Source organism: Kogia breviceps, chromosome 3 (genome assembly GCF_026419965.1).
Source record: "Kogia breviceps isolate mKogBre1 chromosome 3, mKogBre1 haplotype 1, whole genome shotgun sequence".
Lineage (NCBI taxonomy): Eukaryota > Metazoa > Chordata > Mammalia > Artiodactyla > Physeteridae > Kogia > Kogia breviceps.
Window position 1 is genome coordinate 151,226,186 of NC_081312.1, and position 15,315 is coordinate 151,241,500.

The 15,315-nt window shown below is 37.5% G+C and overlaps 1 protein-coding gene across 5 annotated transcripts in view; it reads right to left on the reverse strand.

Moving 5' to 3' along the window:
* BLM (BLM RecQ like helicase) overlaps positions 1 to 15,315 on the reverse strand; it is an 86,224-nt gene that overhangs the window by 58,948 nt on the left and 11,961 nt on the right. For 4 of the 5 annotated variants that reach the window (XR_010839839.1, XM_059057256.2, XM_067029941.1 and 1 more), the window contains exons 2-3: positions 3,203 to 3,304; positions 1,566 to 2,242 (exon numbers count right to left, since the gene is read on the reverse strand). Coding sequence is in view for 3 of the 5 variants with exons in the window: in XM_067029941.1 (XP_066886042.1) it covers positions 1,566 to 2,242; positions 3,203 to 3,304 (779 nt within the window). In the remaining 2 variants the exon portion in view is untranslated. Of the gene's footprint in view, positions 1 to 1,565; positions 2,243 to 3,202; positions 3,305 to 15,315 lie in introns of those variants that run through there. The other variant, XM_067029943.1, reaches the window with a different exon arrangement.

Here is a 15,315-nt window from a genome sequence, read left to right on the forward strand (position 1 = left end):
TCACACTTAAATAAGGGTAAAGTACAAGTAAGCCTGATAACTGTACAAACACTGTTGTTTATACAGATAAACAATCTCTACTTTACCACAAAGGTGTCTTAGTTATTTAAGTCTCCCAGAGTCTCTCTCTTGACTACGTGGGAAAACACTGCCAAACTGTTGCTCTCTAGTTTACCTTTTACCAAATTTTCTCTTCATAAATAGCAACACGTTTGATTAGACTATAGTTTTGCTTATTACCAATCACTTTCCAGTCCTCTCTCACCCTATAGTAACCTTGATGGGATTCAGGTGTTTAAAAATGTTAGTCTCATATTTACAACTGTTTCATAATATGGGTACCTCCACATATGGCTAATGTCAGCTATTAAGTTCTAGACATCTAATAACTATGAGACCTAAACAGAAAATAATTTGCATGTAATTTATGATACTTTAATAGCATGATTAGATCATATTATACATCAACATTAGGTGGTACAAACCATAAAAGAATTATAACACAAAGGCTTAGTTTCACATCCCATTTCTACTACTAACCAGGCAGTAGACCATTAAGAAGCCATTTTAACTTCTATGGACCTTTTCTTTTCTTTTTATTGACGTATAGTTGATTTACAATATTGTGTTAATTTCAGGTGTACAGCAAAGTGATTCAGGTTTTTTTGCAGATTATATTCCATTATAGGATATTACTAGATATTGGGTATAATTCCCAGTGCTACACAATAAATCCTTGTTGCTTATCTATTTTACATATAGTAGTTTGTATCTGTTAATCCCATATTCCTAATTTGTCCCTCCCCCTTTCCTCTCCCCTTTGGTAACCATAAGTCTGTTTTCTATGTCCACAAGTCTGTGTCTGTTTTGTATATAGATTCATTTTTATTACTTTTTAGATTCCACATGTAAGTGATATCATATAGTATTTTTCTTTCTGACTTATTTCACTAAGCATTATATTCTCTACATAATTCTTTTTAAAAAATTAATTAGTTAATTAAATTTATTTATTTGGCTGCATTGGGTCTTTGTTGTTGCACATGGGCTTTCTCTAGTTGTGGCGAAAGGGGGCTACTCTTCATTGCAGTGCCCGGGATTCTCACTGCGGTGGCTTCTCTTGTTACCGAGCATGGGCTCTAGGTGCACGGACTTCAGTAGTTGTGGCTCACTGGCTCTAGAGTGCAGGCTCAGTAATTGGGGCTCATGGGCTTAGTTGCTTCGCGGCATGTGGGATCTTCCTGGACGAGGGCTCGAACCTGTGTCCCCTGCATTGGCAGGCAGATTCTTAACCACTGTGCCAACAGGGAAGTCCCTCTACATATTTCTTCATATATAAAATCACGGAGCTATCCTTGTTGTTTATATAAATAGCAGAATAAAATCTTTCATTTCCTTAGTATGCCCTGCCTCAAGAACGTGGCCAACAGATGGTGCTCAGGATGTGTAAGCACCTCTGTACATCCTAAGGACAAAAGCTAAATCATATTTGCTGCTGTTCCCAATGCCTAGCTTTGAATAAACTAATACAACCTTTTGAAATGAAATAAAACAATAATTTTTACCTCTTTCCTCTCCCAAATGAGTTTTTAAAGGTTGATTTTCTTGAGCATCTTCATTTATAAGCTCTTCGGAATTGGGGCCATCATCAATGCAAATCACATCACTATTTAACCATTCTGAGTCATCCTTCTGTTTCTTAGTCAAATATGCCTGCTTGCTCTCAGAGGAGGAAGGAGTCAAATCGGTCTTTACTGTATTTGTTTTATCAAGGTGTGCTTTTAGAAAGTTCCTCTTAGACTTTTTTGATTTCTGAGCAGTGCTTACTCTTATGAAGTGGTTTTGGCGTGGTGTCACAAATGCTTTTGAATCTCCAGAAGTATCAAAGTCATCCATATCATCCCAATCATTGAAGGTAATAAGAGAATTTGATGAAGAACTAAATTCTAATTTCTTTACAACCAGTGTGTTCTGGGTAGTACATAAAACTTCCTGAGGAACCTGTGACAAATTTGGCAATAATGGTTTTGAACCAACTCTCTTAGTTTGCTGTCCAGCTGGAGTATTTTTAAAGTCATTGATCTTTGTCTGCTGATTTGTGGTGTGGGGAAAAGGTTCACTGAAGGAAAAGGCCTCAGTAATATTAACATCTTTATCATTCAACACAGGAGCTTTTGCTACTGACACAGTAGTTATAGATACATCGTTGGCTGAAGATACTTTCTTTTTAAAAGTGAAACCTCTGAAAAATAATCGAAAAACTGAATTAGATGGATTAATTTCAACAAACCCAGCAAGTATACCAAACCCAGCAAGTATACAAATCAAAACTCTAATTTATATAACAACTTACTTCCTTGCATCACAAATGAGCGAGCGAAGAATCTATCTCCGTCTCTGATTTTTAAATGTGTAAGGTAACTTAAATTATGCTTTGCATGCTCTGATTCTTCCTATTCAGAAGCTAATTATTCAGCTTTGAGAGTATCTGGGCCATTCCTACTACTTTGTTTCTCAGGCTCATAGTCCTTAATTAACAGCCTCTCCAGAGGGAGGGGACGGTGTAAGTGGAAAACGTGGCTACTTGTTTCTACTCTGATAAAAGTTTAATGGGGAAAAGAGTCAGAAACTGCCAGCTATGCTGAAATCTGAAAGACAAGTGAAAGAGGCAAGAGTCCTGGACATCGGATGGATTTAGTGACATGAAGGTCAATGGTGACTTTGAAGCCAAGCACACAGAATGGTGTCTAGAATCTGGTAAGAGCACAATGAAGATTATAAAATATCAGGTACTGTTAGAAGGAGTTTGGAATATAGATTGGAGGAAAGAATAGAACTGGAGAGCTACAGTTTCCTTAGAAACGGTTTTTGAAAAGGATATAAAATTATATTAAAATATTAAAAACACCGATTTGCCCAAATTTACAAGATGTGTATTCATTCATTCAATAAATATTTACTGAACAAAAACCATGTGCTAAAAAAAAAAAAAAAACCCTATGTGCTAGAAACCATGCAAAGGTGCTGAACAATAAATTACCTAGTGTTGCTAAAACATGCTCTACCATTAATTTGCAAAGTGGGAAAAATCACTGATCCTCTCAGCTTCATTACCTCATCTCTACAATGAAAGAGTTGAAAGAGAAGGTATTTCACTTGTGTGTTAGTGCCTATATGGAAGCAAACCAACCGAAATACTTACGAAGATTTTGGTTTTGAAGGACTTAATCTATTATTAAGTTTTCTGGCTGAATGACGTTCCAGTTGCTCCTGTAGATTATTTTGAGGAACAGCAGCCATGATCCTAAAAAGTGAGGGTAAAAAATATCAGTGGAGTTATGCACTTTGCATTAATCACAATATTTACTAGGGGGTAGAGCACTGTTCCAACTGTGTCCAGAGTAGTGAGGGGTTTTTTTTTGGTCAAAAAACTGTTTTGACATTTACAACCGGTTAACATTTGAAATATATAATCTTTAACTAACTGAAGTCGCACTTAAATAGCAAATGACCTGGTTTTCCCCCAATGCTAAAATAAGCACAAAAGACATTAGGGAAGGGCTTATTAGGAAAAGGCTTGCAGAAAAATGGGACCTGGCCTAGGCTTGAAGCATAAATGGAAGCCGACTGGGGAGTGAGGTGAGAGAAAATGATCAAAGCACACTGAAAACCCAAAGAACAAAGGAATAACTGAATTCTCTACCTAAGGGGAAAATCAAAAAGAAGGAAGAGCACCACCAATGATAGCAATGGTTTACCAGCAAGATACCGTGCTTCATAATTACCTAGTTTCAACCTGAAAGAACACTTTTACCAAGCATATTTACACCTCTTGTGTAACAAATTGTGACACTGCTGAGCTGCTGCCTGGGATAATGTGTAGCTTAAGCCACCTTAAAATTACTGGGGCCAAAGGAAGACGGGATAGCAGAATATGGGGCTAGTAAACAATTCTCATTCATTTGAGCTGAGAGTTATAACCCTCTTTCCCATTCTATGTTTATCAGAGATCTCCTTTTATTTTACGCCATATATCTTAGAAGAATTAACAACACTAAATGATATACATGGAAATATGAAGTTTTACATATATCATACTCCACTCGCTAATTTTTTTTTTTTTTTTTTTCGGTATGCGGGCCTCTCACTGTTGTGGCCTCTCCCATTGCGGAGCACAGGCTCCGGACACGCAGGCTCAGCGGCCATGGCTCACGGGCCCAGCCGCTCCGCAGCATGTGGGATCTTCCCGGACCGGGGTATGAACCCATGTCCCCTGCATGGGCAGGCGGGCTCTCAACCACTACGCCACCAGGGAAACCCCACTCGCTAATTATTAAAATAATCTATGTTTAACAACTGCTTTACTTTAGATAACAGTGAAAAAAGAAAAACTTGGTAGAAAGTTCAACTGGGAAATCTCCATGTGTTGAGCTTGATGAAGATGATTATGATATAGATTTTGTTCCACCTTCTCCAGAAGGAATGATTTGTGCCTCTTCGTCCTCTTTAAAATGCTTTAGGTAAAACAGCTAATTAATAAACACTGAATAATTCACACTGATATGTGAATTATATCTTAATAAAGTTGTTACCAACCCACCAGCCACTGTCAACATTTATGAACTCATCAACTATTATCAACTCATCCAATACTGTTTCATCTGTACACACATCCCAAGGTCCTTACTTCACCATTCTGAAAGTCGACCTCCCAAAATAGTGATATTTTAATTCTGTCATTCTGTCTTCATTCATTAGCTGGAATAGTTCTATCAAGAGAAATGTTCTCTGATCTATTATTTTGTTACCCAGTGGTACAGTTGACGTAGAAAAGACAGGATAAGTGTTGGATTCTTTTCCTTTATTTGTTTTCAAAATAATGAGTTAATTCTCTAGCAGCCTCTAATGGTGGTCAATCTTTTTCTCAGTATCATTATAAACTCATGAATTAACCATTAGGTATGTTTTAATCCAATATAATTATCATCCTTATCAATTCTCAAACTGTTTCATGTTTGCCCAGTGGGAGCCTTTCCAGGTTGTTTCTTCAGTACTTTTGACATAAACTTAGTAGGTTTTGAGAGCTTCCTTACTAACTGGAATGAAAAGACATCCCAGACTTATCTTGTGCATTTTTTTGCCCCAGACTTAGAATCAGCCATTTCCCCAAGGAGCCCTGATTTTTATTTTTAGTGGAGAATATTTTTAAACCACAGTCCCTGCACATCCAAAGGCACCTCTCCATTTTACATCCAGTTTAAAAGCACTGGTCTTTCACTGAAGTATGCTCTCTCCAAGGTCCTGTCCAATATGGAAGTTTTTCACAGAATAAATGATAAAGAGTGAAGTCACACTACTGCCCTCTCAAAATTTCAACCTCAAACGATTAGATGGCTGACACGGAGGCAGAGGCACACAGTCCTTCAACCTTAAGACAAAGCAGGACAAAATGGTCCATGATGCTTAACCTTTCCCCACATTCCTTCTAAGTTTTTATTGTTCCTGTCTCAACTTTCTACAATTTTTCATACCTTATTTATTTTTATATCAAAACTAGCCATGGTATTCTTCTTCTTCTTTTTTTTTTTTTTTTAAGAAAGAGGGTTTATTTATTTATTGGCTGTGCCATGCCACATGCAGGATCTTGGTTCCCTGACCAGGAATCGAGCCCATACCTCCCTACAGTGGAAGCACTGTGTGCTAACCACTGGACCGCCAGGGGATTCCCCTAGCCATGGTATTCTAATAGTTTTCCAATATTATTCCACAGTACGATTTGATATGCATATTTAGTCATCTCAATAGTATATGTGTTTGATTCCTAACTGTAGTGATACATTATGGATTCATAGTTGGCATGTAGTCAACCTTAACCCTGGGGCACCCTTCCCTATTTTCAAGCTACACTGCTCTTTGGTTATTCCCACAGGGTAGCATCCTCTAGTCAGTCATATTCTGAAGCATGGTAGCAAGTACACAATTTTCCTTCTCAACAGCCTTCAGCAGTAATGCTTTTAAGGAGTTAGTGAGTAATGAGAAGCAAAAAATATCAATAAAATTGTTTGACACACACACAAAATGTTCATCAACAGCAAAGATCAGTGATACAAAATTAAAAGAAGAAAATAAATGGAAAATAGAGACTGGTGAAAAGTTTCACAATACTAAAGGGGATGAACAATGAGAGCCCAGAAACAGATAAAGCTTCTGAATTAGACTTACCACAAAAGTCACAAGTATAATTTGGAAAATGATTAAAAATTTCTCTCATGTACATGAAGGAAGTTATCATGGCATTGTAAAACAATATAAATAAGTAAAAAGCTGATTGAACAGTGCAAAAAAATGAAATGAAATGAAACAAGTAAACCAGAAAACCATATCCATACATAGAAAGAATAAATAAATCAATGGAAAAAAAGTTATGAGAGAATGACAACAATCCAGGGCTGGAATATAAAAAATATATCCAGCGAATGATACTTCTTGAAGTAGTAAAAGAAACCACTGACAAATAATAAATGATTAAAGGAGTCCTATCTCAACAGTATCTTGAACAAATAAAAATAATTCAGGCCAGAAATTGAGAGGACCTTTATTGAACCAGATAAGACTAAGACATAGTCTCCTAAAATTAAACTAAAGGGAAACATTTTTTAAAAAACCCTACAAGTGGCTAAGCAAGAAACATACCACATTTACAGTAACAAACAGAATTACTTCTAACTACTTCTCTGATCTTAAGTGTATGTCTCAATATAGTTTTACTTACATATATAACTGCATGAACAACATTCAAATAGAGATACAGAACATTTCTAGCACATCAGTATGCTTTCTTGTGCCCTTTCCCAGTTAATACACCCCAGATGTAACCACTATCTGACTTATTCACCATAGGTTAGTTTTACCTATTCCTGAACTTACATGGATATATGGAATCACACAGTATGTATTACCAATGCATATTTGAAATGGCATCTGTTAAACTCAAATCATTTCTAACAGATATATAAAAACATAAAATTAGAAGTACTTAAAATCAAGACCCAGTACAATATCTTATATTTTACAACAGGGATGACTCCATTAAAAATACGGGCTAAAATGAGACTGTTCTTATTTTCACTCTCATGTTAGACATTCTTACCAATGCAAAGATATTCAAAAAGGGAAATACTAGAAAAGAAGAGATGAGAATATCATACATGTAGACAATTCGATTATATACCAACACAATTCAAAGAAAATCAGTCACAACAATAGATAATTAAAACTTCAGTAAATAAAAGATAAATATAAGTCCACAAAAGTCAAATGCATTCTCATGTAGTAGTAATAACGAGCTAGAAAATATAATTTTTAAAAAGCATTCAATTAACAACAGCAACGAAAAACATTAAACTACCAATTAACCTAACAAAAGACATACATCTTCATGATATAAAGAAAATGACCAAATATTACTAGGATAAATAAAGATTTGGATAGAGAAATATTTCATGTTCTTAAATGAAAGGTTTAAATATCACAAAGGTAACAGTTTTTCATAAATTAATTTGTGAGTTTAACAAAATTCCAATTAAAACACCACAAGAATATTTCACAAAACTCAACAAAAACACTTCAAAAATTCATTTGACAAAAGCATGAAACAAGAATACTAAATAACAATGGGGTGGGAACTAGCATTAGAAATATTATAATCATATTAAATGTAACTAATTTAAATGGCATGGTACTCAGCTTTTTTTAAAAACATTTATTTATTTATATGGTTGCACTGGGTCTTAGTTGCAGCAGGCAGGCTCCTTAGTTGTGGCTCACAGGCTCCTTAGTTGCGGCACATAGGTTCCTTAGTTGTGGCATGCAAACTCAGTTGCAGCATGTATGTGGGATCTAGTTTCCTGACCAGGGATCAAACCCAGGCCCCCTGCATTGGGAGCATGGAGTCTTAACCACTGTGCCATAAGGGAAGTCCCCAAATGGCATGATACTCATCTTTGAAAAAGAAAATCAAAAAGAAAATCAGTTGTGGCACAGTGGTTAGGAATCCGCCTGCTAATGCAGGGGACACGGGTTCAACCCCTGGTCCAGGAAGATTCCACATGCCATGGAGCAACTAAGCCCACACGCCACAACTACTGAGCCTGTGCTCTAGAGCCCACGAGCCACAACTACTGAGCCCATGTGCCACAACTACTGAAGCCTGCGTGCCTAGAGCCTGTGCTCCACAACAAGCGAAGCCACCACAATAAGAAGCCCACGCACCGCAATAAAGAGCAGCCCCTGCTCGCCACAACCAGAGAAAGCCCATGTGCAGCAACGAAGATCCAACACGGCCATAAATAGATAGATAGATAGATAGATAACCAACAAGGGCCTACACTATAGCACAGGGCACTCTGCTCAATACTCTGTAATAACCTAAATGGGAAAAGAATTTGAAAAAGAATAGATACATGTATATATAGAACTGAATCACTTTGCTGTACACCTGAAACTAACACAACATTGTTAATCTATTATACTCTAATATAAAATGAAAATTTAAAAAAAGAAAGCAAAAAAAGTAAATTATTAAATACAGTAAATCTCTGACAAGAAGTTAAAATGATGAGGCCAAAAGTGGGAACCCAGAGAGGTAAGGAGAGCATTGACAGTTGTTTTCATCCTGAGGACAGCTGTCTAAACCTGAGAATCTGAACATCCGTTTTGCTAGCCTTGGAGGAAAAAGATGGACAGAATCAAAGTTAGGGCACAACCATGGTGGGAAATATTCCCCTATAAAACCAGCACCCCAAAGGGCTATACCATCTGGGCAAAGGTAAACCAAAATTAAACCTCACTTCTATCCCCAGGTGTCTATAAGTAAAGTTACCAATTGCTGAGGGACTGAGTGGGATAGACTCCGAAACCACAAACCTGAGAAACTTCTGAACCCAATTTTTATCACCCACATATTTTTTAAAAAATCCAAGTCATGAATTTAGATTAAAGTGTTTCTAACTCCAAGGCATCTTCCAAATGCAAATTCAAAAATGACTCTGGAGGAGTATGCCTTTATCTTAGGCCTTAAATAGTTCCCACAACAAGACAATATATAGCAAATACAGACAAAAATAATCAACCACACAAGTAAACAAGGCACCAGGAATGAGAACTATTTGTAACAGAAACAGTCAAACAGTATCAGACATACCAGTATAAAGCAATTAAACTTATGTTTACAAAATAAGAGACAAGCTTGAAAATATCTACAGTAAACAGAAAACTATAAAGTTGACCTTGCCAACAGAACTTCTAGGAATGAAAGATACAATAACCAAGATTCAGAATTCAACAGATAGATTTACCAGGAGACTACACACAGCTAAAGAGATAATTAGTAAAGTGGGGGGGAAACCAGAAGAAAGTATCCAGGATCTGGCTCCATGGATTTCTCACATTCTTACATGGTCCAATCCTTCTGAGCAAAGGACATGTGAAGTAGCAGATGGTCTTGGCTGCTGTATTCCTCTGGTGAGATTTGGAGTCACACTTCCCCCAGAGACATTTCACAGTAGTAAAGATAAAGCCCTTTCTTTTCTCTCCCTGGAGACGTCTCCCTACCTTCAGGATAATAATCATCAAGGCCCCTTCCCCTCTCACCCAGGGGAGATTTGCCTACATTCTAAGGTAAAAAGTGATCTCTCTGGAAGGGAGGATGTGCAGATGTGCCAGAAACCCTCGAGTGCTCAGAGTCTCTGAATTTTGGGGTTCCTTTCCTGTGATGCACTCAACTGTATACACAGGTATCATCTAGCCCTTATCATATCACCCTGTGGGAATTAGGGTGTAGGGAATGGATGCAAGGTATTGCTGCAATAAACCAGGGGTCTTGTATCCCACATAGTTTCTGACTTAATAGATGCATACACAGAAAACTAAAGAAAGAGATGGAAAATATGAGAAGTTAAAAGACATGCGAGATAGAGTAAGAAAGTCTAACATAAACCTAGCTAGAAATCTAGTTCCAGAAAAAGAGGAGAAACTGGGGCAGAATATTTTAAAAGATAATAGCTGGGATATTTCCAGAATGAAAGATACAAATCCTCAGATTCAAGAAAGCAAATGGGATTTCCCTGGTGGTGCAGTGGTTAAGAATCCACCTGCCAATGCAAGGGACATAGGTTTGAGCCCTGGTCCGGGAAGATCCCACATGCCGCGGAGCAACTAAGCCCGTGTGCCACAACTTCACTTGCTGCAACTAGAGAAAGTCCACATGCAGCAACAAAGACCGAACACAGCCAAAAATTAATTAATTAATTATTTTTTAAAAAGAAAGAAAGCAAACAAATTCTGAACAGGACAGAGAAAAATAAATCCACACCAAAATACATCATTGTGCAAAACTTGGGGTTTTTTTTGGTTGTAACAAGCAGCTTGTTGGATCTTAGTTCCCCAACCAGGGATTGAACCTGGGCCCTGGCACTGAATGCACCAAGTCCTGGGACGTCCCCGGTTGTTCAGTGGTTAAGACTCCATGCTTCCAACGCAAGGGGGTGCGGGTTTGATCCCTGGATGAAGAACTAAGACTCCACATGCCATGCAACACAGCCAAAAAAAAAAGAAAAAAGTAAGCATTGAGTCCTAACCACTGGACTTCCAGGGAATTCCCCTCATGGTACAATATTTGGACAGATAATTGATTTCTCTTCAGCAAAATTGGAAATCATAAGACAGTGGAATATAACACAACATTGTAAATGAACTATACTTCAATTAAAAAAAAAAAGACAATGACAACAGTGGAATATCTTCAGTCTGCTGAGAGTAACCTAAAACTTTTCCCCCAGCAAAAATATCCTTCAACAATTGAGACTGAATTGCATAAGGGTGAATTTTATGGTATATAAATTATATCCCAATAAACCTTTTATTTTTAAAACTGGCTATAATAAAAGCAACAGATAAAGTGTTGGTGAGGATGTGGAGAAATTGGAACCCTTATCCATTGCTGCTGGGAATGTAAAATGGTGCAGCTGCTTTGGAAAACAGTCTGGCAGTTCCTCAAAAAGTTAAACACAGAGTTACCATATGATCCAGCAATTCTACTCCTAGATATAAACTCAAAAAAACTGAAAACAGGTACTCCAACAAATACCTGTATCTGAATGTTCACAGGGGCATTATTCATAATAGCCAAAAACTAGAAACAACCCAAAGTCCATCAACTGATGAATGAATGGATAAAGGAAATGTGTATACCTATATGGAATATTATTTGATCATACAAAGGAATGACCAAAGCATACTGATAAATGCTACAATAATGATGAACCTTGAAATATTAAGCTAAGAGAAAAAAGCCAGTCACAAGGAACCACATATAGTATGATCCCATTTATATGACATGTCCAGAATGAGCAAACCTATAGAGAGTAATTAGTGACTGCCGGCCAGGGGTGGGGGAGGTGGGGGGTGGTGGTTGCTGGTTAGATTGGGGGTTAATGGCTAGGGGTGTGGGGTTTCTCTTCAGGCTGACAAAGCTGTGCTAAAATTGAGTGTGACAACTGCTGCACAAGCTTATGAATACACTAAAAGCCTCTGAATTATACACGTAAAATGGGTGAATTTTATGGTATGTGAGTTATATCTCAAAAGAGTTGTTACTAAAAAAATCAAGGCAAAATAAAGACATCTTCAGATCATCAAAAACCAATAGTTTGTCACCAGCAGACTCTCATTAGATGAAATTCTAAAGGATGTACTTTGAGGTAGTAGAAAAGTGAGCCTGGGTGGAAGTTCTCAGATGATAGTTGGACTGAAGGACAAAGAAAGTGGTAAATATTAGGTTAAATTTATGCAAACTTTGCCTGTGCAAAACAACAATAATGTCCTCTGGGGTTAAAAAAAATAGTTAAAATACCCAACAATAATGACCCATAAGTGAGGAGGGAGGTAAAGACAGTGAATGCGTTCCAAGGCCTTTGTATTGCCTGGGAGGAGTGTAAGGTGTTGATAAGCTTTAGACTTGGAGAGGATAAATATGCATGTTGTACTTTCTAGAGTAACTACTAAAGAACAAAAACAGAGCATGTAACTTAAAATCTAGAAGGGGAAATGATTTAAAAAAAAAAACACCTGTAAGAAATCCATATAAAAGGGGAAAAAAGGAAAAATATAATACAAAGAAAAAAATAAGGTAGATTTTAATCCAAAAATTTATGAATTATAATAAATGTAAACAGACTAATTGCCTTGATTAAAAGATTAAAATCTGAATTTTTAAAATGATATCTAACTACTGTATATGCTGTTTATTAGAGATACATCTAAAACACTAGGTGTATAGCAAGGTTAAAAGTAAGAAGATGGGGCTTCCCTGGTGGCGCAGTGGTTGAGAATCCGCCTGCCGATGCAGGAGACACGGGTTCGTGCCCTGGTCCGGGAAGATCCCACATGCCGCGGAGCAGCTAAGCCCGTGAGCCATGGCCGCTGAGCCTGTGCGTCCGGAGCCTGTGCTCCGCAACGGGAGAGGCCACAACAGTGAGAGGCCCGCATACCGCAAAAAAAAAAAAAAAAAAGTAAGAAGATGAAAAAAATATACATGAAGTAAAACTGACAGAACAACAAGAAGAAACAGAAAAAAGATTGTAATTATAGTATAAAATTAGCTCTCTCAGTAATCGATAGAACAAGTAACTAAACAATCAGTAACAACCCAAAGATTTGAATAACACAAATTTGACAACAGCAAAACGTACACATTCTTTTCAAGAACAGACATTTACAAAAGCTGACCATGTACTGAGTCACAAGGCATGTCTCAACAAACTTCAAAGGACTGACATCATAATGGCATGTTTCCAACCAAACGTAAATTAGCTAGAAATCAATAATAAAAAAGATAACTCGGGCTTCCCTGGTGGCGCAGTGGTTGACAATCCGCCTGCCGATGCAGGGGACACGGGTTCGTGCCCCGGTCTGGGAGGATCCCACATGCCGCAGAGTGGCTGGGCCCGTGAGCCATGGCCGCTGAGCCTGCGCATCCGGAGCCTGTGCTCCACAACGGGAGAGGCCACAACAGTGAGGCCCGCATACCACACACACACACACACACACACACACAAAACAAAACAAAACAAAACAAAACAAAACAAAACAAAAAGATAACTAGAAAAAAACTGTTTTCATATCCACTGGAGAGTCATACCTGAAGAAATAATATGATTATATAATGATGGTCTTTCTAACCCCAGTCATTCTTTAGTAGACTGGCATCACCATTTAGTAATTGGCATTCCACTATAAAGAACCTTCCCTTCTTCCCTTTTTGTTTTCTATCAGTAAAGATTCTTATTCAGTGGGTTGTAATCCACACTGTCTATTTATGCTGATGCTCAAACTGTTTCATATATAGGCAGGGGGAACAGAATTCCTCCAAGCTGGCTCCTTTGCCCTTTTTTATTTTTAATTGTGCTAAAACACACCTAACATTAAAAATTTACCATCTTAATTGTTTTTAAGTGTACAGTTCAGTGATGTAAAGTATATCCACATTGCTGTGCAACCAATCTCCAGAACTTTTCTGCCTTGCACAACTGAAACTGTGTGCACATTAAACAACAACTTCCCATTTCCCCTTCCCCCGCAGCCTCTGACAATCACCATTCTACTTTCTGTTTCTATGAATTTGACTACTTGAGTAGAATCATACAGTATTTGTTTTCTTTGTGACTGGCTTATTTCACTTAGGATAATGTCCTCAAGGTTTATTCATGTTGCAGCATGTATCAGAATTTCCTTCCTTAAAGGCTGAATAATATTTGGTTGTATGTACATACCACATTTTGTTTATCCATTCACCTGTCGATAGGCATTTGAGTTGCTCCCACCCTTTGGCTATTGTGAATAATGCTGAAATAAACACAGGTGTACAAATATCTCTTTGAAACCCTGATTTCAATTCTTTTGGGTATGCACCCAGAAGTGGAATACCTGGATCATACAGTAATTCTATTTTTAATTTTTTGAGTAACTGCCATACTATTTTCCACAGCAGCTGCACCATTTTACATTCCCACCAACAGTGTACATGAGTTCCAATTTCTCCATAATCCTCATTTCTCTACATCCTTACCAACAGTTGTTATTTTCTGGTTTGTTTTTTAAAAATATATATATATTTATTTATTTATGGCTGCTTTGGGTCTTCATTGCTGCGCATGGGCTTTCTCTAGTTGCGGTGAGTGGGGGCTGCTCTTTGCTGTGGTGTGCGGGCTGCTCATTGCAGTGGCTTCTCTTGTTGCAGAGCAAGGACTCTAGGCTCGCAGGCTTCAGTAGTTGTGGCTTGCAGTCTCTAGAATGCAGGCTCAGTAGTTGTAGCACACAGGCTTAGCTGCTCTGCAGCATGTGGGATCTTCCCAGACCAGGGATCGAACCCTAGTCTCCTGCATTGCCAGGTGGATTCTTAACCACTGCACCACCACAGAAGTCGTTTCTGGGGTTTTTTGATAGTAGCCATCCTGAGTGTGAGGCGATATCTCATTGTGTTTTTGATTTGCATTTCTCTGATGATTAGTGATGCTAAGAATCTTTTCAAGTGTTTGTTGGCCATTTGTGTATCTTCTTTGGAGAAACGTCTATTCAAATCCTTTGCCTACTTTTTCATTGGGTTATTTGTTATTTGTTCGTTTTAGAGAACTGTAGGGGTTCTTTACAGATGTTGGACTGGGGGAAAGGGAGCAAGAGTGAGGCATTACACAGGGGCATGAAGAAACTTTTGGGAGAGATGGATATGTTCATTGATCTGATTGTGGTGATGGTATCTCCTATATATCAAAACTGATCAAATCATAACTTAAATATGTGCAGTTTATTGTAGGTCAATAAAGCTACTTCAGAAAAAGCAAACCAAAGAGCATCTATAAGACTGAAAAGTGTTTTGGAAATTTTACTTCCCTTCAGCCCCTTGACAACAACTAGAGATAGATGACTAAATCACTGACTATCATATGAAGTAGCTAATTCAAAAAAAAAGAATTTCAAAGTTTTCTTTCCTTCATCTGAAACAATTTATTAGCACTGTGATTATCTAGACTCTTGATGTTTGGTAGAATTTCCCTATGAAACCATTTGGACCTAGTGTTTTTTTGTTTTCATTGGGATCGTTCTTTCAAAACTTTGTATATTCTATGGAAATTGAGGTATTTAATTTGTAATCTTTATGGGGGTCCATTTTGTTAAACTGTATTTCCCTAAATAATTATCCATTTCATAAAAATATTCAAATATGTTTAGAGGTATGCCAATTAATCTCATATTTTAAAA